The sequence below is a fragment of the Mchenga conophoros genome, linkage group LG2 (genome assembly GCF_057382185.1).
Source record: "Mchenga conophoros isolate Kocher_MC1m ecotype Shallow Benthic linkage group LG2, M_conophoros_male_GT1.1, whole genome shotgun sequence".
NCBI classification, from domain to species: domain Eukaryota; kingdom Metazoa; phylum Chordata; class Actinopteri; order Cichliformes; family Cichlidae; genus Mchenga; species Mchenga conophoros.
The window spans coordinates 23,307,923-23,334,739 of NC_140527.1; the positions used below are offsets into that span (position 1 = coordinate 23,307,923).

Genomic DNA, 26,817 nt, shown 5'->3' on the forward strand with positions numbered 1-26,817 from the left:
ATCAATTTTCCTAATGGTCTGCCCACCCGTCCACCCTCAATAAACATTTTCAAACTCAGTGAGACAAAAAGAGAACATCACCCACACATCTGCCTTTGTCTCTTTCTGTCCCTCACACACTCAGGCCAATACATTTGGTTAGATGATGTTCTCAGCACCATTTTATGAACACAATATGGGTTCTAGTTTGATATGCTCACATTGCCTAATCTTTTTATACCTCAGAGTTAAATCTGGAATCGCTTGTGGGCACATTTAGCCTCTGCAGGGGAAAAAATGTAAAAAAAGAAAAGAAAAGAAAAGCATCAAGTTGGGGTTAGCGGAGGCTTAAGGGATGAAACATGTAGCTCTGCCTGAAGTGTGTATTAAGATAATTAAGGCTGCCGACAAATGTATTCCCCCTGCTCCCACTCCCCCGATCATATTCCCATGAATTAATTTTTTCTGCTCCTTTCTCTCGATTACCCTTTAAAGTCTCCTGCGAGCGACTGTAAGAGTCCAAAACCAGTTGGGACGGCTTTATTTGCCTTTGCAGACAGAATTTGTCTTTTAGTGATTGAGCAGTGCAGAGCAATAAAATGGACACACAGTATTCACCATTCATATATTCTCTCTTTCATTCACTACAACCTCCCTCTTCATCATCCCCACATCCCACACCCATGTCCTCGCCCTCCCATCCACTGTGTTCCTACCCACCCACCTGCTTCCATGGCTGCAGTGACTCAGTCCTCTTCCAGCTGAGGATACATGAGAACATTATGGGGGGGAAGGGGGGGGGGGGGGGAGAGATAAATACTCAAAGAAGTAAAGCAGCCAGAAAGACAAGTGTCTGCTGCATCATTAATGCTACCCACCACACCCACACACCCAAATCCCCCCCCCACACACAGACACGCGCCGCCCCCGCTCTGAAACGGATGCGCTCTTACTTTATCCGGTAATTCATCCTTAAAAGCAAAAATTGGGCAGGCAGCGTGGAGTGTTTCAAAAATAGTTTTTTCATTTCTCTAGATAGAAGTCTGTGTCGTCACGACTCTGTGACATGGATGGATGATTTCTTAAAGGCGAACTTGCCAAATGCACGCCTTACATGGGCCCTGAATCAGAAAACCTTGAGGAATCAAAGCTGTCGATCATATCACTTTCTTTCTCTCCGAGCGGCGCCAACCCATCTGTGATGTTTTTCACGTTCAGCTCGCACCACGATGGCTTTAACTTCCTCTTAAAGTAGTGGAAAATTGTGCACCGATGTGGAATATAGTGGCAGACAATTATGTTTACTGAGCGGCTGTCTGTGCCTCCCGCCTGCCTACTTCACTCTTAGTTATCAGATTTATTCAGGAACCCGCGGGTCAACGAGACCTTACTTCTTTTTTTAATTATGCAAACTAAATTCAGCATAATGGATCTTAATGGTGGCTGTGTGGCAAAGACACTGGCTTACATAAGAGGTGATCAATCAGGCGGACGGAAAGGGAGGTTTACGACAGTGGGAGGGGCCCATTTTACTGAGAAAAACATGCAGGTGGCTGCTGTGAGTTTACTAAGTGTTTTGCTTCATACAGCAGCACAAGTGCTGCTATGTAGCTGATGATGTATTGTGACATTCACTGACGAATTTCAGTTTCTGTGCTCAAATCCTTCAAAAAATGTCAGCTTTTAGAAAGTAGTTCTTTTCATGTTCAAGACAAGATGCGGTGGATTCCTTTTAGACTCTTCACACCCTCTCATTTAAATGAACAGTGGGGTACAGTTACCCAGCATTCAACAAGATAACCCATCTATGTGCGTCAATAGCATGCCTTAATTGTAGTCATCTTCTTTTCATTCTTCCAACAACCCCCTAATGCTGTCTTGTGTGATATTGTGTACATTCTTGGTTATACATGAAGAATTTATATTTTCTTGTTTCGATTCCCTCAGTCAGCGATAAGATGGCACGAGAAGTCTACGGAGGCCGGGACTGAATTCAGCGGAACCTTCATCCATTAAAAGGAAGATAATTCCACATTACATACGCACAGCAACTTTCCATTAGGTCTGCACAAAAACAAGAGTGGCTGTAAGCGTGCGCTGGAGTCGGCTTATTGAAATTTTAAAATTAGATTTTTTTTATGTTTTATACTTTGGTAAAGATCTGAGTGTCTTTAAATGCCATCTGTGGCGCCAAACAAGATTTTCTCTCTGTGTAAACAACAGAGCAGAGATCCTGCGCTCCGCGAGCCGCTCAGAGATGAAACTCAGTTCTGCATATCTGAATGTGCCTGTGTGTGTGTGTGTGTGGAGATGGTGTTTGTGTGTGCTGATGTTTATGCCTGTGATCCGTAGGACTGCTGCTGTTTGCAGTGAAGCATGTATTAGCATGGGACTGGAACAGTCCCACACACACACACACACACACACACACACACACACACACACACACACACACACACACAGGAGGGGAAGAGGAGGGGAGTGTGTGTGTGTTCACTGATTGACGTCACAGACGCCCACTCATTTCCATCTTGTCTGTGTGCACGGAGAGAATAGATCCCCATCTGCATCCAGCTCTTCTCCCCTGCACACTTCCTCTCCTCTCTTCTCCCCTTCCCCTCTTCTTCCTCACCTCCCGTTAGTTTCCTCTTCCTCTCTTTCTCCTCCTGCGTCTTCCCATTCACTCCTGAACATCCCACCCCCATCGAGTACAGATAAACAAGACAGTCGAACACAAACAGTTGTTTAAGACAGCCAGACATTTTCCATTGAAAATGTGAACCTGAACCTGTGTGTGTGTGTGTGTGTGTGTGTGTGTGTGTGTGTGTGTGTGTGTGTGTGTGTGTGTGTGTGTGCGCGCACACTGTCCCCCAGCTTTACGCGTGTGCAAAAAGTGTGACGTCCTTTCCACAACAATTGCTCATCCACATTCACACAGTGCTCTTCCTGCTGACGACAGGGCATCATTTAAATCACTTCCTTGCAAAAGGTCATCCTCATTCTTTTTTACTCAGAGAGCACCCCACCCTCCATCTCCTTCCATGTAACACACACCGAACTACGCGGGGAAGATGTGTGCAAACATGCACCGTCCCTGACCAGAGGGATGCGGACAGGGGGGAGGTAAACGACGGGAGCTGAAAACGCGTGGGATGACAGAATAGGCTGTGCAAATGTTTAAAAATAAATAAATAAAAGGGGGAAAATGGGGGTGGGGGCTATTTTAGTCAACAAGCCTGCCAGGAGTAAGGACAAAGTGAGAGTAAACACTGGCGGTGGAGGGGGGTTCATGCACGGCGGGGGCAAAGCAGCCTTGTGATTACTCAGACCAGACAGTGAAAAGACAGAAGAGGATGAGCAGGCAGACCGGCAGATGGGCCGAGAGACAGATAAAGCAGGCAGACAAACATTCAATTTCAGCCAGAGCACTCAGCACGCACACACAGGCAGAAGATAAAACAATATCGGTAGGGGCTCATTAGAACTTTGATGCCCGATTGCCTTAAGAGAGGGCTGCATGTTTGGTTTGTTTGCGCGTGTTTGTGTGTGTCTCGGTATCAAAGCCGTTAACGAGTCAGAGGGCTGAATGGACGGATCAATGAGAGTGTAAGAGCTGAGGAATATCACAAGGAGTGCACAGATGAAAGAAGGTGATGAGCAATAAAAAAGAGACCACCCTGGCTGAGATCTGAAACTTTCTGTCTGATCAATAATGTATTTCCTTTAGTTTCCCTCACTTATCGACGGATCTCACACACAGAGGCTGCGAATTAATCGCCTGGGCCCGACCGTGTGCTTTTATCCGGCCCGGCTCAAGTCACACTACATTGAAAAGTAAATGCATTAAACAACAGCTGATGACAAGAGGATTAAAAGACATAACGAAGCGAGATGTGAATAAGAAGGGGAAGGGAGGTAAGGAGGCCTTTGAAATGCTTTTTTTTTTTTTTTTGCTCTATTAAGAAATGTGTGAGTCATCTCTCATAGTAAATTAATAATAAAAAACAGAATAACGCCTTTTAATGCATGAGTTAATCAAATGTAAGGTTAATCAAAGCTCCACATGAGGCCGTGGGCAAAGAGCGTTTTTTGTTTTGGTTTCTTTTAAGGTATGAAATATGAGACAAGACTGACATCTAGTGGCGGCGAGGCGCAACGACGCTTAACGCACAGCAAGACATCGACAAAATGGAGCCCAGTGCTCGGCCATGACAATGCAGGTCAGAGGGACTGAGACTGCTGCACAGCATAGCGGAAGAGAAGGGGGGAAATAACCCAAAACTAAACAAAATAAATAAATACAAATTAAAATCGAGCGTCATATTGTGCAGTGATTCACAGATAAGTGAAGCACATGAAGACACAAAGCTGAAGCTTAAACCAGAGGAGCTGCTGCAGGCTGTTGCACCCAGTCCAAGCCTGGAAAACAATGCTGTTACAAACACACGCACACATGCATGTGTCTTCATATACTTGAACTCACAGCAGCGGTTGACTTTGAGGCTCAACAGAACGCAGCAAGCGTGCACGCTCACACACCCAGTGCTGCAGGCAAGTGCACATCAGAGTCGCCCACTCACACCGTGTTTGCTCAGCAGACTACAAGCATCTTCTTCACCATTCTCCTGCCAGGCCTTTGCCATGAACCGATGCATGAAAGCTTTGTACGTGCAACCTAAATGCGGGGCTCTCTTTAAAGCAGGTTACGAAATAAAGCAGCAACTTCTTCTTTCTTTCAGGGTCGAGGTGAATGTGGGTCACAGCACTCGCGCCAGGGTTTAACGTGAGCGTGTTAAGCCCTAAAGGGGAAGGAAGAAGCGGGCAGTTAGGAACTGTCTGCATCTAGGCCCTTTTTCTCTGGGTTTGTAAAGGCTGCGAGCCAGAGAGGATGTAGAAGCATGACTTTATTAAAGGCTTTGCTCAGTTCCTGGGTATGATGTCCTCTCACTGGTGCATTTTAGAAGGATCGATCAGTGGGATGAACAATGAAGGTCTGGCTGACCTTTCGCTGACCTGACCTCCCTTAAAGAGTCTTTTGCAACAGATATTTGCAGTCTGGGCTGTAACAAACATGCCTCGAGTAAGTTTGGAGGATGAAGTGGACTTGAGTGTGTAATCAGAGAAAGGAGGACGGATGAAATGTGGAATCTATAACCTGCAGCAGCTTCTCTTGAAGGAAATACTGGATTTTGCTAAGTGGCAAGGATGTTCTTGTTTAAAAAAGAAAAATGAATGCAGTCATTTTTGATTATGCGTACAGATAGATCCCGGGAGGCTCTTAAGCACAGTTAGTAGTGGAAATCGCATGCTTGCAGGCTTTATATTTCAATTCAAAGACAACACATGGTTGCTTTTACCTACGAAACGCTTGAGTTTTGACTCACAACCCATTTTCCCCCATTCATTTCCCTTTATTTATCCCACTCTGTCGTCAAAGAAAGCAAACTGGACACTCCGATTCGAGGAAAATTCCCAGGACTTCTTTTTATTAAGAGAATTTCAGAACATAAGAGAGGGACCGGACACCTGCATATATGTTTTTTTTCTTTTTTTTTTTTCCTTTTTTTTTGTCACAGAAGGATTCCAAATTCAATCGCTGTTAAAAAACCAAAAAAACCGAACCAAACCAGAAAAAACTAAAACAAAAAACAGTGTTTAGAAAAGCTGGCGTGACAGCGTGGATGGAGCGGGAGCTGTTTTGTTTTGTTGTTTTTTTTAGAATTTTTTTCCTCTTTTCTTTTATACACGCAGGGTCGTCTAAGGAGACGGATCGGAGGCAGTCGCCGTTCTCCGGAATGTTTCACATGTTCGTCTTCCTCTTTCTTATGGACAACACGCTAGTAGTTTTTCGTTTTGTATCTTTTTTTTCTTCTTCTTCGTCAAAACACAATTTCAATGAAAGAAAAAAAAAAAAAAAAACACCATGAGACAGAAGCAGAGAAACAAAAATGGAAAAAAAAAAAAAAAAAAAAATGAGGAGGGGACTCACTGCACGTTTATAGAGGTCTAAAAGGAATCGCCCACACCGACATGTCTGAACCGTTGTAGTAAAAACGTGGATAAAAGGGGGGAGAAAGGGGAGGAGGTGAGGAAGAAAAGGTCTGATTTTTGTGGAGTTAGAAGTGAAACAAACAAACAAAAAAAAAACCCACAGTAATACACAACTCACAACATGGCCAATCCGGCAGGGACACGCTTTCTACACCAAAAACAAGCCTTCAACAATCATGAAATGCCATTTAAAAAAGATTTTAGTGTGTTCATTTCGCTTGCAGACACTTTGATATGACCACTGCAAATCTGCAAGGCGCTCCATAATCAGCTTTGCTTTTTTGTGCTAAAAATCTGTACGGATACTTATAAAATCATTGATAAAAATATTCCTCTGTTAACAATACGCCTTGGAGGGAAACCATGTGAGAGAGACGTAGAGGGGGGGTGGGGTGGGACTGGCTGGGGTAGTTTTTTGGGTGGAGTGGGGGGGAAGGGGCTGTAGAAGATGGAGGAGGAGAGAGTTTGGGCAGTGGTGCTACTCGGACTTGGCCTCCTCCTTGGCCTCCTCGGGAGCTGCCTCCACCTAAGGGATGAAGCAGAAAGGCTGAAGTTAAAACTTTGTTCGTTTTTGGTGAAATCGTGAAATCACCAGGGTTGTCCAAAAAGGCCAAGGGGAGGGGCGTCCCCCTGCGCACACACCTCGTTGGTCTTGGCCTCGCCGTTCTCAGAGTGGTTTTCCTCGTTCGCCTCTGCCTCGGCGTTCTCCTTCGCCTTCTTGGTCTTCTTGTCCTCCTTCTTGTCGTTCACAGCCTTTTCTTTCTGTTCAGGTTTAGACACAAGCAGTGAGCATGCTGAGCATCTACAAACGCCCTCCCTCCACCCTCGAATACTACTTCATTTAGCCTCTCACCTTCGCCGCCTTCTTCACCTTTGGTTCCGGCTTGGGCGGGGCCGGTTTCTGGGGAAAGAAGAGGAAAGCGATGTGGAAACTGCTACGCTTGAATACAGCAGCACTACAGAAGTATCTATGATAGTTTAGAGCCTGTTTTTTCCCAGTACTTCTGAATGTTCATGAGGACTTTGGTGCATGAAAGACATCTTTAAACCCCTAAAATGTTCCTGAAAAGAAACTTCTTTCAATAAAGACACAGCGTGCCAATAATTTGCTTCATTAAGAAAAAAAACCCCCACAGTCAATACTGGGGGTCGATTATGCCAGCTATTGGCTTTTAGTTAGTATTACATGTAGATACATGTGAACACATCTTTGAGGTTGATTTTGGCTGTTTTAACTCACTGTAATGTTCATTAATCTTGCTTTAATTGTGAATTTAGGCAAATTAAAGTATATCTGAGACATTTGTAGTAATTTTAATGCACTATATAACTGTTCTCAAGTCACTGCTATGTTTTGTTATGCAAAAACAACTTGTTGAAAAGTTTTGCTTTGCTGGAAAACGCAGTTCTTGCTCCTATGCGCCCCTATGCACACTCAATTTAAATATCTGCATGTGCTACACTTTTAGCCGCTCTGCTTTGTTTGGGTTTTTTACGTGTCCATTCTCATCAGGTGATGTCGGTGAGCGTGGAAAAGTGTGTGCCATCTTACCGCCGATAACCGAGCTGATCTCCTCTGGGGCTGAAACATGACAAGAGGTTGTTGTTAATGCGAGGCTTTTATTTTGACAAGCAGGAAGCACAGACACACAGGTATTTAATCTAAAATTTTTATTTTCCCTTTTAATCTTTCACGTGCTGATTAAAATCTGAATTTAAATGGCGTGCGAGAGGTGCAGCTCGCCGTTTCCTTGCTTACCTCCTCCTTTTCTCCTGCCTCTGCTCCGTGTGCCTGAAAAACACAACACAACAGCTTTAAATGAGTGACTGGAAAAAATAAGAGCTTAGCTGCTGTTTATATCAACAGCGAACAGATGCTGTGCGACCTGGACACATATTAGGATTGGTCATAGAGGTGCTGAAAAAACTTTTCAGTTTCAGGTGAAAAGCAAAGTTCATTTCAAATACAGGTGGGTTTAAGCGATTTACAGGCCAGAAATGCCGGCTCCACGCCTGGATTCCGACGGAGACTGTGAGAGCAGAGTCATGCGGGTCTCTGAGGCCATATTTCGAGGGTCCAGGCCTTGCTTTCCCCTTCCACGCCCCCCCATCTCTTTCTCTCATTCAGTGCATGGAGCTGAGATTTGAAAGCTGGCGCGGGAGTCTCTGAGAAGGGGGAGGGACCATGTTTAGCGGGCTCACAGGCGCCACCGGGCGGCAGGGAAACGCCATCGCAGCCATTTGGGACCGCGAACAAAGAGAGAAAATATATAATTTTATCGAAACGCGACGGCGAATGTTTGTTTTCGCGGTCAAAATGCAAAGTAAAGCCACTAAGGCATTTTCTGGCGCCACTTCGGGCCGGTTTGGAGCCCGAACGGCGATAAGCGAAGCGTTTGTTCTCGGTAGGTCGGGCGACGAAGGTGGACAAGAGCTGCAAAGCATGGCTGCTGCTTGTGCTTTAACTGCATGGAGACCGAGAGAGACTTCTGACTCCCCAAAGGACAGCGGCTCGCACACGAAAAAGGCGTTTTAAAGGCCGTGTCCGAGCAGGAAAATATTCGCTCTAACACAAAAAAAATGCAGATTATATCTAGAAAACAGGCAAAAAATTACCAGCGAAAAATAACCGCTATCCGTTGCGTTATAATTAAGTAATGTCTCAGAGGGATGTCTTCACAATCGTTTTCATTGCATTAATGGCTGCTATCCGCCTCAAAGTATTTTTGCTATTTTCGTAATACGTACCTTTCTCTTGGGCATGTTGATCTCTTGGAGGGTTTCCTTACAAATACAACTAAAAACTGTTTTTTTTTTCTCTGTGGGATCAGTGCATGTGAAGACGAGTGTCTCCCTTATGCTCGGCAGTGTAGTAAACACACTGGAACAGAGAGGCGAGTGGTTGAATGGGGGGAGGGGTGCGGCTAAAGGCATGATTGATAGGCCCTCGGCCAATCGGGTGACGCCATTGGGGGCTGCAGAACACTTGGAATTTTGGAGCCGGTGATGTTGAGGGGTCTGCCGCGAATGGCTTGTTCTTGCAGAGGGAGATGGGAGGAAGCCTGCAGAGAAGGGGGAAAAGGCTCGCGTTCGAGGACATGTTTGCCTTCACACGAGTGAGCCGTGTTAGTGTGTGTGTGTGTGTGAGAGAGGGAGCCGCATGCATGGTTCATACAGGCCCCGGCGGTAGGCAACATGCCCCCAGTGCGAGCCAGGCATCCTCGCTGGCTCTTATTAAAGCACAGGCTCGCCTCTGCAGAAGTCAGCGGGGGAGATTTAACCATAGATTCACTTCGAGTTTCAGTCCAATATGGCGCCCACTCCTCCTCTCCGACACTTTTTTTGTCAGTCGGCTTTCCTTAAATTCGTTTCAGGGGGGAAAAGGCCTCGCGTCGACTTCTCCAGACGCCTGCAGGGGGCCCACGAAGCCCGGCTAATAATAAAGCGCCTGCTCTGAAGACGGCGCTTCCACAGGCTGTGCTGTCACACACACACTCTCCAAAAAAAAAAAAAAATCAAATCAGATTTTTATTTTCTATCACATTAACCTGCCTCCTCGTTCACACGTAGTGCCGGGACACCTGTAACCGTGCACACGTGCATTGTGCGCCGAACAATAGCCAGTGTCTGGCTTACAGACAAAGGGGTGAGGAGGGGTGGTGGTGATGCTGTGGAGGGGGAGGTCGATGCTGAAATATTCAGGCAGTATAACCCCGTTGCCATCTTGACAGGCCACCTCTCTGTGCGTGTACCAGTCTGAGAGTGTGTGCTTTTCAGCTCCACACACACACACAAACGGAGAGAGAGAGAGAGGCTAGAAGGGGCGGGGAGGCAGAGTGGAGGCGGGGGAGGAATGCAAAGCTCCATCCAGTGCTGAGGACCGGAGCATTTGCGCAGATCGTCTGCGCTGTCTACCAGAGACTGGTACGTTATTTCAGCCTCGGAAGTTTGTTGCTGTAGTTTTTTCTCCTTTGTGTCTCGCTGCTCAGCCGCCCACCTGCACAGTGTCTGCGAGCAGCAGAGCAAGCAGCCGACCAGCTCAGCCCGCCGGACTTTTGTGACAACAGCATCAGGGAGATAAGATGGTGATCAAAGTGTACATAGCATCGTCCTCTGGATCCACTTCGGTAAGATTCGGGGTGATTGCGTGTGGCTTGTGTGCGTACGAGGTGATTGGGGGGTGTATATGCAGCAGCCAGGCCGAACTTTTTTATTCTACTTAACTGATGTCCACCGGGCTGTCATCCTCTCACTGCGCGGGGTGGCCTGACTCATCAGTAAGCATGCAGCTCTGCCGTCCACCACACTTTGAACGCAGCTCGAGTCTCTCCTTGATTTTCTTTTAACTTCGTGCACAGAGAAAGGGGCAGGGAGGAAGTTTGAGGAGCGAGCGGGCGTCTGTCTCTCTCAGCTGCGGTTTGTCACAGTGCTTCCTGCAGTGGCAGTTTATTGGGTTTTTCAGCTGAAACTAGACTGTGAACAGGAAAGACATGCAGAAAATAAAAAAATCAATAGATGAACTTAAAACGATGTGCAGTGTCACCTGATGCCAGAGCAGGACTCTTGTTTTCCTTCAGTAGAGAGGACATTCTTTTAGCTCCAGACTTGCCAGTTTCTTCCAGAGTGCAGAGGAATGATGGTGATGCAATTCTCCAGGGCCCCCCTTTTAGACAAGCAGCTGCAGCCCTGAAGTAGGGTTTAAGACTTCTGGATCAACATAAACACGAGCATGCAGAAGCGCATTAAACATTGAGTTCTTGCACACTGTATCCTACAACTAGTCAACATCAGATGCGATGAAAACATTGCATTTAGCATCGCGCCTGGTGTCTGCAAAGTCTCAAAACTGTAAACGTGCAAATTTTATCAGGAGAAATGCTCCCAAAAAAAAGAACCTTTAAAGATTCCTTTGATAAAAGTGTCCAACTTTATAGTCACTTGTTGTACCCTTGTGCTTTAGATCACCTGTAGGGCGATTTTCCTTCCGCCAGCCGTTTGTTTTCACAGCTCACATACAGGAAATAATCAAACAGAGCCTCCTTTCAGTTGGACTGCTCTGAGTGACTTTATTGCCCTGACAGTAAATGACATTTGCACAGGCTCAGCAGCAGGCTTTAGAGCACAGGAGCTTCCTGTAGAGTCAGAGTGGAGTGAGTTTAGAGCCAGCGATGCCATCAGCGTCCTGGAGTCTGTCTGGGAAAGTGCATTACCTCTCATTGATTTGTTTTTGGTTAAGTCCTCTAGAAGAGGCGTACGAGCTTTTGCACTGTTTTCATAGTCAGCAGAGCAGCAGCGTTAGAGTTCATTTTGTTTGTTCTTACCATGTTTAACTCATTCCCTTTGATTTTTATTTTAGCAGATGCACTATTGTAGATTATTAAAGCATTTACTGAATGTCTGAATTACACAATATTTAAAATCTCTCTTCGCACATTAGCATGAGCAGGCTGCTGAGCGGGAAATCGTGGCGAAAAGCCTCTGTCGCAACTAAGCTTGCTTTTTTGCGTCCGTGTCTACAAAACAGTGTCATCACATTCCTCTACCCAGCCCCATCTGATACTACATTAAGCACTCGAGTATAAATAAGAATGTGCAGAGAGGAACATCCAAAAACAGGGAGATAAGTAGGAGTATTTTAAAAAAATAATATTTCAAGTGTTTTTTGTTCCACAGAGGAAACTGAATGCAGGTCAGAGCAGCAGACTGTGTGAAGTTAGCCAGAGGGCTATATGAGGTTCAGCACTTGACAAACTACAACAGTCAGCATCATCCAGATAGATGGTTTTGTTTTCCAAGACATTAAGTTCTTCTTTGTGTTCGAGCATTGTGTTAGCTTTTGGGGCTGATTGATTTCATGTGAAAGCTGATCCGTACAAGAGTCAAAGGTCAAAAACAAAGTACTGTTATTTGATTGAGCTTCAGTATTAGTTTGTCATAGAAGAGCACAACATCAGATTTACAGTATGTGTCAATAGACAGATTCCAGTTAGAAAAGGCTACAGTATGGTAATGAAAAAAAGAACTGAGGTGAGTTATGTCAACAGTACTGTTCCTCAAAATATGATTTAGCAAAATGCCACAAACTCCAGTTGCATACGTTGCTGCCACTTGGAAAAAACAGGTTTTTTTCTGACAGAAAAAAATGGAAAAAAGGGAACAACAATAAAATTCCAGAAGAATATGATGAGGAAATACTTTATCCCCAAAATTGGGAAATTACCATGTCCCCAAAACATTAAAAAACATAGCTCTATAAAAATAAAACTATCAGAAAAGAAATAGATCTAAAAAATAGATCACTTTACACTAAAGAAATACATATAAGAAATAAATACACAATGTGAGTATTCTGGTAGGAGATGGTAAATGTATACAGTTGTAATTAGAAGTTCAGATACATCCACCATGGTCATGCATGAAATGTTATTTTTTTCAGATTTCCTATATCCAAAAACATAAACTTGGTACAAAAGTTTGAAATCGTTTCAGGTTTTCTCTGATATACACAACTTGCCAAGTTTACATACAGGCGCAAGTATATACATATACACTCACCTTGATCAGGCACTTTTGGTATCAACAAGCGTCGGGCATAATTCTGGATCGATATCTGACCATTCTTCTTGGCAGAATTGGTAGAGTTCATTTAATCTAGTTGGTTTGTTTGCACAGGCCTGGCTTTTAATCATAGTCCCAAAATATTAAATAGGGTTGAGGTCGGGGCTTTGGGAAGGCCATTACAGAAGCTAATTGCTAGCATGTGTTATCCATTCCAAAACCAGTGTTTGGATCATTGTCCTGTTGGAACGCAACTCTCTGAGTAACTTTCAACACTTTATCAGTTGATTTAAAATGAAGTTAAAGAATTTGGAGGTAGTCCTCCTTCTTCATTAACAAGAGCATAATGCTAGCCTTTCAAACCTAACAATAGTGTACCAACTGTCGAGCATAATGCTACCACCACCATGCTTGACAGTTGGTACACCTTTACTCCTGCAACACACCTCTTGTCATTGTAGCCAAACAGCTCAATATTTATCCCATCTGAACATAAAACCTTTCCCCAGGAGACATTTGCATTGTGATGTTGAGTTCGTGAAGTCCCATTTTGAAGCTTTAAGATGGCATTATAGCCAAAAAGCATCTTGGTTTTTTGAAGCCACAAGTGGCCATGTTTTGGTTTTGAGTGCTAAAAGAGAAAGACACAGCTATAGACAGTATGGATGTGTCTCACAGGGAGAGACACCCATGTTTAGTGGCTACAATCGTAGACTAACTCAAGGTACAATACTACGAGGACTCAGTATTATCAGCACTACCTCCAGGAGCGACTAGTGAGTAACATTAACAGTGGAATCTGTTAACAGTGCCTGCACGCTTTTATAAAAACAGCCATATTTTGTGCCAGTGCAAGAAGCTGTGTGCAATATATTGCCAAGTGGCCGTTTGATGAACTGGTGTTTTTGGCACTTTCCCACATCGGTTTCAGTTTTTATCCCTGGAGGTTGCTGCTTGACTTTGGTCTGAGCTAGTTATACAGTATGAAGGAGGGTATCACAATGTGAGCTGACATTATTGTATTTCCACCCAGTAATGTGAAGCAGAGCATTTCAATCACTTAGATATATAATATTGTGCTTTCGTGTAAGTTCTCTAGGGATGTTTTCAATCCTGTTGCTAATGGCTCTTTAAAACATAACCCAAATTTCTGATGTTGTATTTGTATGTAAAATATCTTTTATAGAATGCCACCGGGTATCTCAACTGCGCCTGGTTTTGAGCGAGGCCAAGTTTGCCTAACAAACTAGAATCTTTTTTTCCTTAAATACACATATGCCAATGCACATATGCACCTACAACAGTATATCTAGACCATAGACCACAAGGTCGACTTAAACTGCAAATGTCTAACGAGCCAAAGGCACTGGCCAGCACCACGGCACATTTCCTCCCTCATTTCCATGCCTGAACTGCAGCCACACTGTTTTACAATTTCCTTATTGTCACAATAAATGCTCTGTGAATCTGTAATAACCTGAGATGCTGTGGACATGCAGTGTAACTCTCTATGCCCAGGACTTTCGCCCTCAGAATGTCAGCCTTATCATGCTTTTCCCTATTGTGGATTTGATGTTAAGGTTTATAGGTCAGACGTGATTTGGGCTGGTGCTACAGTTCGTTTCTATATCAGCTAATTTTGTTGCTGTTTCACCTCCAGGCAGCAGTATGGGAATTCAGCCAGAGCAACAGTGTAAGGCTCTTTTGTAACTATATTGTAATGCTGACTGAGTACAGGACTGGGTGGAGGCTACTGCTTTTGGTACTTTTCCAGTAAGCAACTGTTTTCAGCTGAAATCAGACGTGATCTAATCAAGACAAACGTTTATCCCTTATGAGCATACAGGGCAGGGGTTGATTCATGTTTCCTCTTGGCGCAAAGAGTGGTTTCTTTCCCATATTCAAATGTTGGGCTTCCGGGGAATATGAAAGGCTATTTGCCTTATCTGTGAAGAGCAACTGACGTTTTAAACATGTTTTCTTTCCTGTCTTATTGAAATTAACATGAGCTGAACCCAGCCCTTAATCAGATGGGGTATTCAATTAGTGTCCACCATATTGATCTAAGCCAGTGTTGTGGATACGGTCCATCCAATCAATTCTTGTCATTGTCTGGCAGCTGTTAATGCCAGAGTTCTGACCTTTTCTGGGATTGATCATGTCTGGATGTGGATTGTCCTGCCATAACTCTCTCACATGATGATAAGGCATGTAAACCAAAGTTCACGTGGTGCAGATTCCACCTCCTTCAACTGTATTCAACTCAGATTCTAGTCAGTCAACAATAATCATTCATGTAACGATATACAGTAAGTTCCGCTGAACTTACTACCAAAAACTAGTTGTTCTTTTAATTAATAATAAACTTAATCTGTACTTCAATCTGTAACTTTAGTACAGGCAAAAGAAAGTTTCAAAAGACTATGAAGTACTTGGAAAAAGTCAGTACACCCTTACTGGTTCCAAAGAAAATAAGATGGCAAGTAGCAGCCAGGCGATGATAACCAAATGCACTTGATTAAAGTGTGAGCACCTATAGGAAAGCAGATGTTGTGGCAGTTTTTGTGGTTTGGAAGAGTGCCACAATCTTCCCAGGAATGGACGTCCCAGTAAATTCACCCTAAGGTCAGAGTTTGCGATGCTCAAAGAAACTGCAAAAACCCAAGAGCTCTCAGTCTGCAGGCCTCAGATAGCATGTTAAACGTTAAAGTTCATTGAGTACAATTAGAAAAAGACTCAACAAGTATGGCCTGTTTGGAAGGTGTTGGCAGCAGAAAAGAACATGGGAGCATGCCTCGGGTTTGCAAAGATGCATCTGAACAAACTGCAAGACTTCTGGAACAATGTCCTTTGGACAGAGAAATCAAAGTTTAGATGTTGGCGTAAAACAAACACAGCATATCAGCACAAACACCTTGTAGCAACCGTCAACAACGGTGGTAGAAGGTTGATGATTTGGACCGGGTACCTTGCGGTCACTGAGTTCACCTTGAGCTCACAGGACTGCATAGACTATTGTGAAAACTTTCTTTTTTACATGACTGTATGTATCTTTTTAGACATACTGGTTTGTGCTTAGCATGGCAACTTTTAAGAGCAGATAGTCGGTGGGTAACAATGGTCTCGTTTAATTTTAACCAAGTAATAATTAAGAAATTTAAACTATATTAAACAAGTGTTCCTGACTTTAAAGCTCAGGCAAGCTATCCGGCAATGTCTGCTATGACTTCAAAAGCATAGTTTGATATATTTTCATATTCTAATAAATCCCTGGAGTTGTCCTACTGGAGTTGTTTATCAAGGTTTCGGACATCCTAGTATAGTAAGCTAATGTGGAATTGCCTGAGTCATTCCATGGGTGTGTCCGTCAGCGTGGGTGTGATCAAATTTAATTACTGTGCCAAGTAAGTGCTATGATGGTAGTTATCAGTGATTTGAAGTGTTTGTTTCAGGCTCCTCTCTCCTAACCCAGATGAAATCAGTGTAGGTAGTCAGCAGTAAGTAATTGTGTGCGAGTGACTCGACACAGGAGACACGGCGCTAAGTGAGTGCTGCACAGCACCTTGAGCTAAACACTGACATCAGGGTGCTATCTTTCTCACAGTGACACCGCTAACATGTTGATGTTCAGCTGGCTTAATTTGATTGTAAGCCAGACTACTTAAGTAAGTTAAGCTTACTTTGATGGTGAAGATATTTAAACAGTCTGGCCTGAAGGAAAACTGCTTACCAATTGTGCAAGACATTCAATAACTGAATGTTATTCTATGACTGAACATCCAACTGCTGGAAATGTTAAAAGGACCGCTTGATTGATTAGGAATCATTGGGTTAGTACCACGAACGCCTGGATTAGATAGAGTAACACAGCTAATGCTGATCAGCATCTATGCAAAAGAAGCAACCCTGACATTAGCGCACCCTTTTTGGTTTTTGCATTATGTTCAGCTAAATACCAGTATTAATTTGCATGCTTGGACTCGATGCAAGAGAAGCATAGTTTATGGAAATGAAACCTCACACTTGCAGGTCTCTGCTGTAAGGCACATACTGGCCTGCCTCACACTTCTTTTTGTGTTCTTCTTCTTAAGAAGAAGAAGATGATTAGATGATTATCTTCTTCTTGAGAAGAAGGAATGATATAAAAGCATTCTGAAGAAATGGATAAGAAGTAAGTGTTTGTTTATTACCACACCCAAATCCAAGGACAGCCAGTTTTCTTTCACCAGGCGCTCAATTCGGGACTCAAGACATGAGGGAGCATTTCAGAGGCCCGGAGCTGGGAGCTCCCACTGCTCAATTAGAGTTACGGTGCAGATGGCATGTGGCCAGTTTGTCCTACAAATTAATTTTGCTTGGCAGCGGTACAATGTAGCCCTGTTGGACCAATGGCCTGAGTGCACCAAAGTGAAGCAGAAAACAGACCAAAGTATGAGAAACCTTATGCTTAACTTGTCGTTGTAGCATTTTGAGATTCAAATAATCTCCTGTGATTGTGCAAAACATGCACGTTAGGAGACACAGAGTCTATTAAAAAGCCTTTGAGGTTTCTGCTCGGTTGCTTTATGTTGCATTGCTTTTCGGGGCAGGTGGATAGACAGTGAGAGCTGGTTTTAGGACTTTGCCCTTTGGAGTGAAACTGCCATGATTCAGATTGCAGCCTGGCTGATCACAGAGCACTGTCCTCCATGCCTTAGTGAAGTTTCAACAGCTATTAAATAATCCACCTGTCTCATCTGCATGCCATAAAGCTGGGAGGAACCCTCGCACAGGGGCGTCAGGTCTGGCACAAAGATGATACATCGATCCTTATTATGTGTTTTCGTGGTGAAGTTGGTTTACTTTTGGTGTGTGTGTGCCGCTAAGACTGAATGTGTGTCTCTGTGTGTGTGTGTGTGTCTCCATTCAGCAGGCCTTATTTGGCTCGTGTTTGACCAGTTACCTCCTCTCAAGTCCCAGAGGAGCTAATGTTTCCGTCTGGCCTTGTAGGGCCATCCTCCCTCTTAAACACACCCACTGAGAGCTCATTGGACCACAACTTCTCACACACGCACACACACACACAGAAAGACACAGAAGGAGGAAGAAAACAAAGTTAAACACTCACTTTTATGCAGACTGTAGCTTCTTCTTCATCTGTCAGCAGGATGCATTTAGGCTTCTTTGTAAAGAGATGAAACCTTGCAAGATATCACCGTGGCAACCTTGATAGACCTTTATTTCCTTGTTAGTTGTAGAGCTGCATCCCCTTAGATAAAAATGTTGCTTTGCAACAAGCCGGATAGACTATTTTAGAAGTGTGACAAATGACAAATGTGTTAATGTTTAATTTAGTGCTTTTTCCAGTGCAGCAGGATATCCTCCTGTCGAAATCAATCGCATCTGCATAAAATCCCAGACAGTGAGAAAAACAGTGCAGCCTTTGACTAATTTTGAGATGCTTTTATTTTAAACATTTCCTCTGATAATGTGGGGAATTACTGGTGTCTGCAGGCTTCTTCACTGTATGGTGTGTTTTTTGATACAGATGAAGTATAATCTGTGCCTGCTTAGCCTTTCCCATGTTCCCACTTCCTTTACTTACTAGCAGAGTGGTAACTTAGTAACAGAGAGTCAGTGATCTCTGTAGTTCTCACAGGAGAGAAAAAGTCTCCTTATTTCTAAAACAGACTCATGACAGCATGATGAACTGAGGCTCTTGTGTTTCCTCATACGGCTGAGTCATGTTTAACCGACAACTTCCCCCTCTACCATCTTTTCTCATCCACCCGCACACAGATTAAAAAGCAGCAGCAGGATGTGATGGGCTTCCTGGCGGCCAATAAGATCGAGTTCGAGGAGTGTGACATCGCAGCCAACGAGGCTAACAGGAAGTGGATGAGGGAGAATGTCCCAGAGGAATCCAGGCCTGCCACGGGGAACCCGCTCCCCCCACAGATATTTAATGAAACCAAATATTGCGGGGTAAGACACGCACGTGCACACACATGAAATTATTTGCATGCGATCATCTAAGCAGCTACTGTTGTGATAATAAAGCTCATGTCTTCAAGACCACCTGATTAAAAGTTGACCTCAAGTATACAGAGTGTACAGGCGTCATTTATCCCTTTGTTTTGGGTTTATAGACTGCAGCTTCACTGTTCTTTCAGTAGCTGCTGTGCTCAGTGAAAAGGCTTTAATAAAAATACACTCCGTACACTCCCTTCCCAGCACCGCAGAGCTGCCAAACATAGTTAGCAAATAGCTGGTGAACACAGTGGGGAATCTAGCAACTTACAAGACAGCTAGTTTTTTTAAAAGTGGAAACAGAGTTTTTGGAGACTAAAGCTGATACAAAACACGTAAGGTCTCAATATGTCACTGTTCTGCTGCCCCTACGGACGGTAAATAAACAATGGACATAACCCCTGGGTCTGAAAGAATAAACTAATGCAAACTACCTTTAATTTACTTTCTAATGGGCAATAGGGGGAGCTTGTTTACCGTACTTGTCATTTGATCTATAGCCTAATAAATGCTCTCCTGCTGAGTTTATGTTCAGTTTTAAACCTGACTGCTTGCAACATCGTGGCCATTTTTGTAAATGATTTATAGTAAAACTGGTGACAAATCAGGGTGTCTTTTAAGGTATGGTTTCATTTTTAACGTAGTAAATGTGTGTATGCATGTATCAGGCAAAACTCAAGGCTGCTAACATGTTAAGTGAATCACACTGATTATCTCTTCATCATGACACCTGTTAGTGGTTGGGATGTATGAGGGAACAAGAGAACATTTTGTCCTCAAAGTTCATGTTAGAAGTAGGAAAAATGGACAAGTGAAAGGATTTGAGAGAGTTTGACAAGAACCAAATGTTGATGGTTAGACGACTGGGACAGAGCATCTCTTAAACTGCAGCTCTTGTGGGATGTTCCAGGCCAGTGATGAACCACTGACAGAGTCATGAGCGGCCAAGGATCACTGATGCATGTGGGAAGTGAAGACTGGCTTGTGTAGTCCAATCCAATCTGGCTGCCCATGCTGACTGCTGTCCACCAACAATGGGGACGTGAGCATCAGAACTGGACCATGGAGCAATGGAAGAAGGTGGCCTGGTCACATTGAAGGCCAGTTGTCTGTGTGCATCGCTTACCAGGGAAATACCTGACACTAGGATGCCCTATGGGAAGAAGGCAAGCTAGAGGAAGCAGTGCAATGCTTTAGATATTGTTCTGCAGGGTTCAGTCCTGCCATTAATTTAGATGCTACTTTGACCCGTACCACCTACCACTGTTGCAGACCATTAACGTGTTCTGCCACAAAGCAGAAATAGTTCAGGAATGGTTTGAGAAGCACAACAATGAGTTTGAGGTGTTGACTTGGCCTCCAAAGTCGAGCATCTGTGGAACGTGCTAGACAAACAAGTCTGATACATGGAGATCCCACCTCTCAACTACAGGAGTGAAAGTATCTGTTGCTAATTTGGTGCCAGATACCACAGCACACCTTCAGGGGTCTAGTGGAGTCCATGCCTCCGCGGGTCAGAGCTGTATTGGGAGCGAAAGGGGGACCAACCCAATAATAGACAGGCGGTCAGAATGTTATGCTTGATCAGGGTATATATATGTACGTATATCCTCCTTAACAAACAGGCCAATCTGAACAAAACTTTGTTGAACATCATCACTCAGACACTGATTATTAGCATCTGTATGTGTTAAAAAAAACAAACATTTATTATAGATCCAAATTCTTTTCATATTCCTCATGACCCTGCAGATGTAAGGCTATGTTCTGTTTGCGTTTATTTTTATGTTCAGTCATAATACAGAGTCCATACGTAACTTAACAGTCACCAAAATTTGTATCCTCTACAAAAATGTAATTGAGTCACCAGGTCACAGGCCTGCGATTTGCCTCACTTCTAGTGAAAAAGCATATATAGTGATTTCTTAGTCATCCACCTCTTATTTGAGAAGTCCACAAACCAATGCATGACATCAACCAGTCTATAGGAGGAGCTATATCCAGACTGACTTTAAGACTTTAAGAAGTTTTCTTGCAATGGCTGTATAAATACACTAATCGCACAATTTAAAAAAACAAAACAATTGTAGGCATTAAGTCTTAAAATGTGACACATGAATTCTGCTTTCCTCTGTTTACTTCCCCATTCATTTTTTTCTATTCAGGAATCAGTTTGGCAGCTGTGCTGATCAGACATACTCTACCAAACACTACACAAACCTGATGCACTGTGTTAGCAGATGTTCGTTTACTCCCTTTGTAAACACTTGGGGCCTTTAGCATGCGTGCACTGTGGCATCATCCTGTGCTGCTAATGGGTGGCTCAAAGTGAAGGTGCACTTGCAGCATGGGCTGTATTGAATGTCACAGACAAAGACAACAGGGATGCTCGCAGCTGTAGAGCTCTTTTGAAAAATCAGTTTTGTGCCCTGGTGGAGAAAGAGGAAGAAGACAAAGGGTCAGAGAAGGAGCGAGGGATCAGGAATGTGCGAGACGGCTAAACCCTAGACGGGCTGAACGTGTTAGCTTGTTTACCCTGCGCTGCATTCTCAAAAGACAATGCCCTCCTATCACACTGACTGCCGAGGTCTGTCCTTGGACAGATAACACAACCTCAACTGTTTCTCACAGCCGCCCAGATTGTTGCCTCAGGCCGCACACGCTCAGAGGCTGTTTCAAATTATCAGCGTTCAGCTTCAGGAGAGCCGGATCTTCTGATTGATCGGCCTTAAACCTCTCTGTTTGTGTTTCTTCCTGCTTCGCAGAACTACGAGGCCTTCTTTGACGCCAGGGAGGAAAACGCAGTGTACGCATTTCTGGGTCTGACCGCTCCTCCGGGCTCTAAGGTAAGCTCACGGACACAGTAACACATGCTGGGTGACTGTCCCTCCTGAGAAGTGCATTCCTACACCCTCAGCCACATTTCCTGTAAAACAATCCTAAATATACACTCGTCTTCGCACTTTAATTTCCATAAAGAAAACACACATTACATAATACATCTGTTCATGATATCCACCACAGCAGGCCTCCTATCGGTTTTGCAGGCTCTCTCGCTCGCTGGCGCCTCCTCTCGGCCACAAAGGGGACTGCAGGGAGGTGTGCCAGTTACCATGGAGACAGAGGGGGTTTTCCTCTGAGCTGTGGCAAGGGATATATTAACCAGTATCCTCCATTTTAATATAACACACTCTGTCCCTTCCCTCTCTGTTTTTTTTCTCTCCAGGAGGCCGAGGCTCAAGCGAAGAAAGGAGCACAGCAGTAGCAGCTTCCCATCGTTCCCGTCCTGACACCTCAGGCCTAACCTACATCTGGACCCAGCCTTGCCTAGACCCGGGGGGGAATAGAAGCAACACCTTGCTCAGCTTATAAATATAATGAAGGTTTCGATGTACTTTTTCTCATGACGTTTCTGTTTCATAAATCTGCGTTCAGCCGTGCCTTGCTAGCTGTAGTTGAAAGGAGGTGCTAAAGCAGACTATTAAGGGTATCTAAAACAGCTCAGCTTCCTCCCGTTAATCTCAGCCTGATAGTCCTATTGGCCCAATGACATGTCAATCAGAGCATTACCGTGAATGTGTGACTACCCGATTGGGACGACATCATCAGACCCAGTGAAATATACAAAGACAGATTCACTGTTGGCCACAAACAACATCATCCAACCTTTGACTGTAAACATGAATATTATTGTTTTTTAGAGGTTTAATCAGTAGAAGTCTTAAATTTTTCAGCCAAATTGTGTGATCCAGTAACGGTTTTCTCTTACAGTCCCACCCGCTGAGTTTATAGTTACTTTCTGTCGTCTTAAAACTGTTTTATTAGCAAACCCTTTTTCTACAAGATGATATTTGCTTAACAGAAATGACAATACATGCAATTTTGGTGCTTTTTTTGTTTGGTTTTGGGGGAAGTTCTTGTTCCTATTAGAATAAATTTTTTTAACATGGTGTTGGTAAATCCCTGACTTACGTAAACTGGTACAATCGCTCCTCGGAATAAAACGGCAATGACACACAGACAAAAAGAATGACTCTTAAAACAGTCAGCCGATTTTGAAACGAGCTCTGCCTCCTCGCCCCGTGCTGTTCATTTTTTATGTACAATAAATAATTGTAAGTTGACTTGACGTGTCTGTTTTTGTTTTACTTTAGCGTGTGTCAGTCATCTCAGAAAGTATTCAGAACACGTAACTGTTTCGTAAATGTAGTTTTAAACAAATGCACTGTTTTAATCCATCTACATCCAGGAGACTGATATGTGTCGCTTCTCTAAAATTCTATTCAAAATCTCAATCTGAAGTAACTAAATAATAACAAGTATTCAGACACTTTACTGTGGCCCTCCAAACTGTGTCAGACTGGCAAACTCACGCTGGTCAAACACTTTACACCACATGTCAGGACCAAAGAGTCCCAGGAGTTGTCAGTGGACCTTCAAAATAAAACTCTCCCAATCAGGAAAAGCGCATGTAACCTATTCTAAAGCTCTGCGCGTTACCACCAGCCTCAACAGCTGTGAAATGTAAGAATAGACATTGATTAAATTTGACTGTAATAGCACAAATAGGTCCTATCTCAGATAGGTGTTCACTTTAACAGAACCTACCCAGAAGACTTGAAGCCACTAAAAGTACTAATGAAATTCAGAATGTGAAACCTCTGGAGCTGATTATCATTTGAATAACACATAAAGACAAAAACTGCATTTCAAAAGTGCTTTAAGTTCTGTAAGGCACCGTGTATTCTCTCACCAACTTAGTGGTAAGGACAGGAGTCCTAAGGTGAGATGCGTAAACCTTCCTTTCGAGGTTTCTTAAGGTTTGTGGATGGTTATATGATCAATAGAACCAAAAGAAAAGATTTCCCATATAAACATCTCATATGATGTCAGTTACATAACTGTTTCAAGGAAAACGAAACGAAATTGTATCAGACTGCTGTTTTTCAAACTAAAACAGCCTACCTCGTTTATCACAGCAGAGTTATTTTGATTGTTACTCTTTGAATTGGGTCTGATTCTGAGGTTATTAGCCACTAAACGCCACGTTATATAAACTTTTCCACAGACTTTAAATATAATTATTCTCTGACTTTGAATGAATGACTGTTACTTGAACTGAACTTTTCCTTTGCTTAAGTAACGGAGCAGGATACCACCTGCTCCTCAACCTGACGATGTTAACTTATCCTGTTATGTAAAAATGAGCTGTTCTCATTTTTTTAACTCAGATTTTCGATTATAGATTAAATAAAGGAAGTGCCGGGGCGGGAAGGTGGAGGGGGCAGTTCTTATATGCAGAAGTGAAACCAGACTGGAGATCTTTATAACCGCACTTACAGTCACGCAGTGCCATTAGTGCATGCAAGTGACCGAAGAAGCAAAAGAGGCAGAGGAAAAAGAAGGCCAGTTACTAGGCGGGCATGTTGGCTGAAGGTTTTCTCAGACTGCTGGTGTACAGGGAGGAGAGAAAGTTTGCCTCCAATTCCAAGCAAAGGAGATTGCAGACAAGTGGTCATTGTGCTGATCCATCCAACTGTGCTCGCTCTGACTCGAGCTCTGCAGTCCCAGGGGTGCATTCAGCAGAAGCAGGTAAAAAAAAGAAGCCTTTTTTGCGATTACAAACAACAAAACATGTTGGAACAACTGTCCCATATTAGTGTGACAGACAGTTATTCTGCAGTGGGGTTTATGCAGTAACTTTGTATCCTGCTGCAGTCTAGTTCCCTCTAACTAACAAGCTTCCTCTTTTTGTTAAATGCAAACTTACCAACACACACACATCAACAGTCACTGGTTTAAAATGGTTGGTGGTGCAGTTGATAGAACTAACGCCTCACAACAAAAAGCTTTTTCTCTTAATTCAGTTAAGTTTTGGTTCATTTCCAGGCAGAGTTTGCTCATTCTGGTTATTTATTTATAGTTTGAACATGTTTAGTTTTAGGTTAGTTTGTGTTAGTTTTAGTCTTCGTGAATTCTTATTGTATGGAGGGCAGATGTCAGAGGTTAGATTTAGGAAAAGCAGTACAGAAACTACACGAAAAACACAGAACCTTCTGAAAGCAGTGAACTCACAGTCTTGTAAAAACCCAAAATGTTTCTGTCAAAGAATCGTCAGGCAAGTTTTGATCAAATTTTAGCAAACTAACAAACTATGAATATATTCTCTATACTTTTTGTTTTATTTTATTTTAGTTATTTTTCTTCACAAAATCACTTCATTTCGAGTTTTTTTTTGTTCAAAGGTGTGATTTTTATTCTCTTTTTATTTAACTATTATAACCTTTTTTTGAACGTAATAGAATAAAGTGTGGTACAGGTGACAGTGGATTTATGATATTTTAAAGGTAAAAAATTGTTGAATCTAAAACTAATAATACCCATATTGTAGTTTGGTTAAATAATTTAACAGCTGTATTAAATAATTAAATATAGCTAATAAGAAGCAATCCATTTGTAAATAATCATTTGTCCTTTATCTGGTTTCATATTGGGGAAAAAATTGTAAGCAAGCATGTAACCAGTTTCTCTTCTGTAATCAGGGATCATAGAGGAAGATCTAAACTCCAGCCAACCCCAGATTCTCAAAGTGGTGCCTCAGAGACGTGTAGCCCTCTCAATCCCTACTGACCTGTACCCCCTTTACATAGAAGACTGTAGCTTGCTGGAACAGTATCCAGACCTGCAGGTGGCTGACTCAGGCCGCATCACACACAATCTACTGAGAACTGCTGTCAGCCAGCATGATTTCTGCATCCAGTCTCCCATCTCTCAAGTTTGTCCAAGCACAGCCCAGCAAGAGCCACAGAATTCAGTACCATCCATACCAGACCAGGGTTATCTAGCAATGGGGGACAGTGTGAACATCAGCCTGGATCTGCCTGGATCGGGGCTAGAGCCCATGTCTAACTCGGTGCTGAACGGGCTGCTGGAGAAACAGCTGGAGGAGGTGTACATGCAGCATCTAACTGAGAACTTAGCTCGGTGCAACTCCCACCTGGGGAACAGCCTCCTGCACGGCCTGGTGCCCCCGCCGCAGCCTAGCAGCCAGTCAGAGGGGCCAGACTCATTACTGGGATGCATGGAAGAAAGCACAGAAGACAGCAGCAGTAAAATTAGTTATCTGAACACCCATAACTTAGTGCCCTGCTCCTCCAACTTCAGCTCCCCAGTGTTGAGGATTTCAGAGGCGGAAAATCCTCATCCGCAATGATCCTGCAAAAGCTTTAAATATTGTGACCTAGACGACTTTGCTTCAGTGCTTCACACCCAAGTTTACACACACACAATTGTATCCACTATATCAGTGCTATTTTTATACAAAGCCTTGCTCTCTTGCTTAAGATGCCTGAAACTTAGTTGCTTTCATATGCCATCTTCTGTTAGATTTGAGTATTACACCACCGGGGAGCTACTTGTTATACATTCAAATGTATTTTACTGACTTATAGTTGGGAATGTGTTAAGTGTTTGATTTATAATAAAGCAAGATATAACAAAGTATCAGCTTGTGGTTGTTTACAACTGCGTTTTATTAATCTGTTGCTTTTTACCAACACCTGTAAAGCCATCTTGTACCCATCTACTTACTTAGACAGCAGAAGGCTGGATATTGACATTTATGTGCGCTATGAAAAAATATGGTGTGCAAAGGTTTTTGCTACCAAATAATTGATTCAAGTGTGATTACAAAAAGCCTTCGGACTGCCTGATATCTAATAGAGGTCAGGAGAAAAAGGTGATAATGCTGGCATGTTAGCAACAGAGATTAAACACAACCCCACCGACAAGGCCCCCCTTTAACACAAGCACAAACTTTACATGTTATCGACCAGTTCTATGCAAACGTGTCTGATTAGGTTTCCATGATGATTTCCACGGGTGTATACACATCACCTAGTTTGATCTCCGCTGGCAGATAAAGGAATAGGAGAAAGCAGGTTCTTCCTGTAGTCCTGAGAAAGATGTTACCTTGTTAAGTTTAGAGAATAGGCTTTAGTACAGCTGTTTCCACCATGATTATTATTAGTAGTGGTTAGGTTTTTGTTTAAAGGGACCCGAAGATCACTCTAGCTTTGGCATCAACTGTCAGAGCAGCAGTCTCAAGAAATATGATTGATCTGGCTGCTAAGAGAAAACACAAATCGTCCTCACAAGTAGGCATCCTGCAGTGAGGTTAATGGTAATTCATTAACATGCACCAACATAATCTTTGGAAGC

At 43.3% G+C, this 26,817-nt stretch overlaps 2 protein-coding genes and 1 long non-coding RNA gene across 3 annotated transcripts; 2 read left to right on the plus strand and 1 right to left on the minus strand.

Moving 5' to 3' along the window:
* Positions 1 to 5,437: 5,437 nt before the first annotated feature.
* LOC146581966 (uncharacterized) lies at positions 5,438 to 8,932 on the minus strand. Its single transcript, XR_014894142.1, has 6 exons — positions 8,779 to 8,932; positions 7,790 to 7,822; positions 7,583 to 7,612; positions 6,884 to 6,931; positions 6,673 to 6,792; positions 5,438 to 6,556 (listed from the first exon to the last, which is right to left on the minus strand). It is a non-coding gene; the product is annotated as an uncharacterized LOC146581966 (long non-coding RNA).
* Positions 8,933 to 9,886: 954 nt separating this feature from the next.
* On the plus strand, positions 9,887 to 22,721 carry sh3bgrl (SH3 domain binding glutamate-rich protein like). Its single transcript, XM_085289013.1, has 4 exons — positions 9,887 to 10,157; positions 18,367 to 18,552; positions 21,363 to 21,443; positions 21,824 to 22,721. Exons 1-4 carry the CDS (start codon positions 10,113 to 10,115, stop codon positions 21,860 to 21,862), a joined length of 351 nt encoding a protein of 116 aa, XP_085145139.1. The 5' UTR covers positions 9,887 to 10,112; the 3' UTR covers positions 21,863 to 22,721.
* A 1,239-nt stretch (positions 22,722 to 23,960) lies between these two features.
* LOC146581968 (uncharacterized) lies at positions 23,961 to 26,092 on the plus strand. Its single transcript, XM_085247794.1, has 2 exons — positions 23,961 to 24,189; positions 25,140 to 26,092. The coding sequence occupies exons 1-2, from the start codon at positions 24,021 to 24,023 to the stop codon at positions 25,808 to 25,810; spliced, it is 840 nt and encodes a 279-aa protein (XP_085103920.1). The 5' UTR covers positions 23,961 to 24,020; the 3' UTR covers positions 25,811 to 26,092.
* The last annotated feature ends 725 nt before the right edge of the window (positions 26,093 to 26,817 follow it).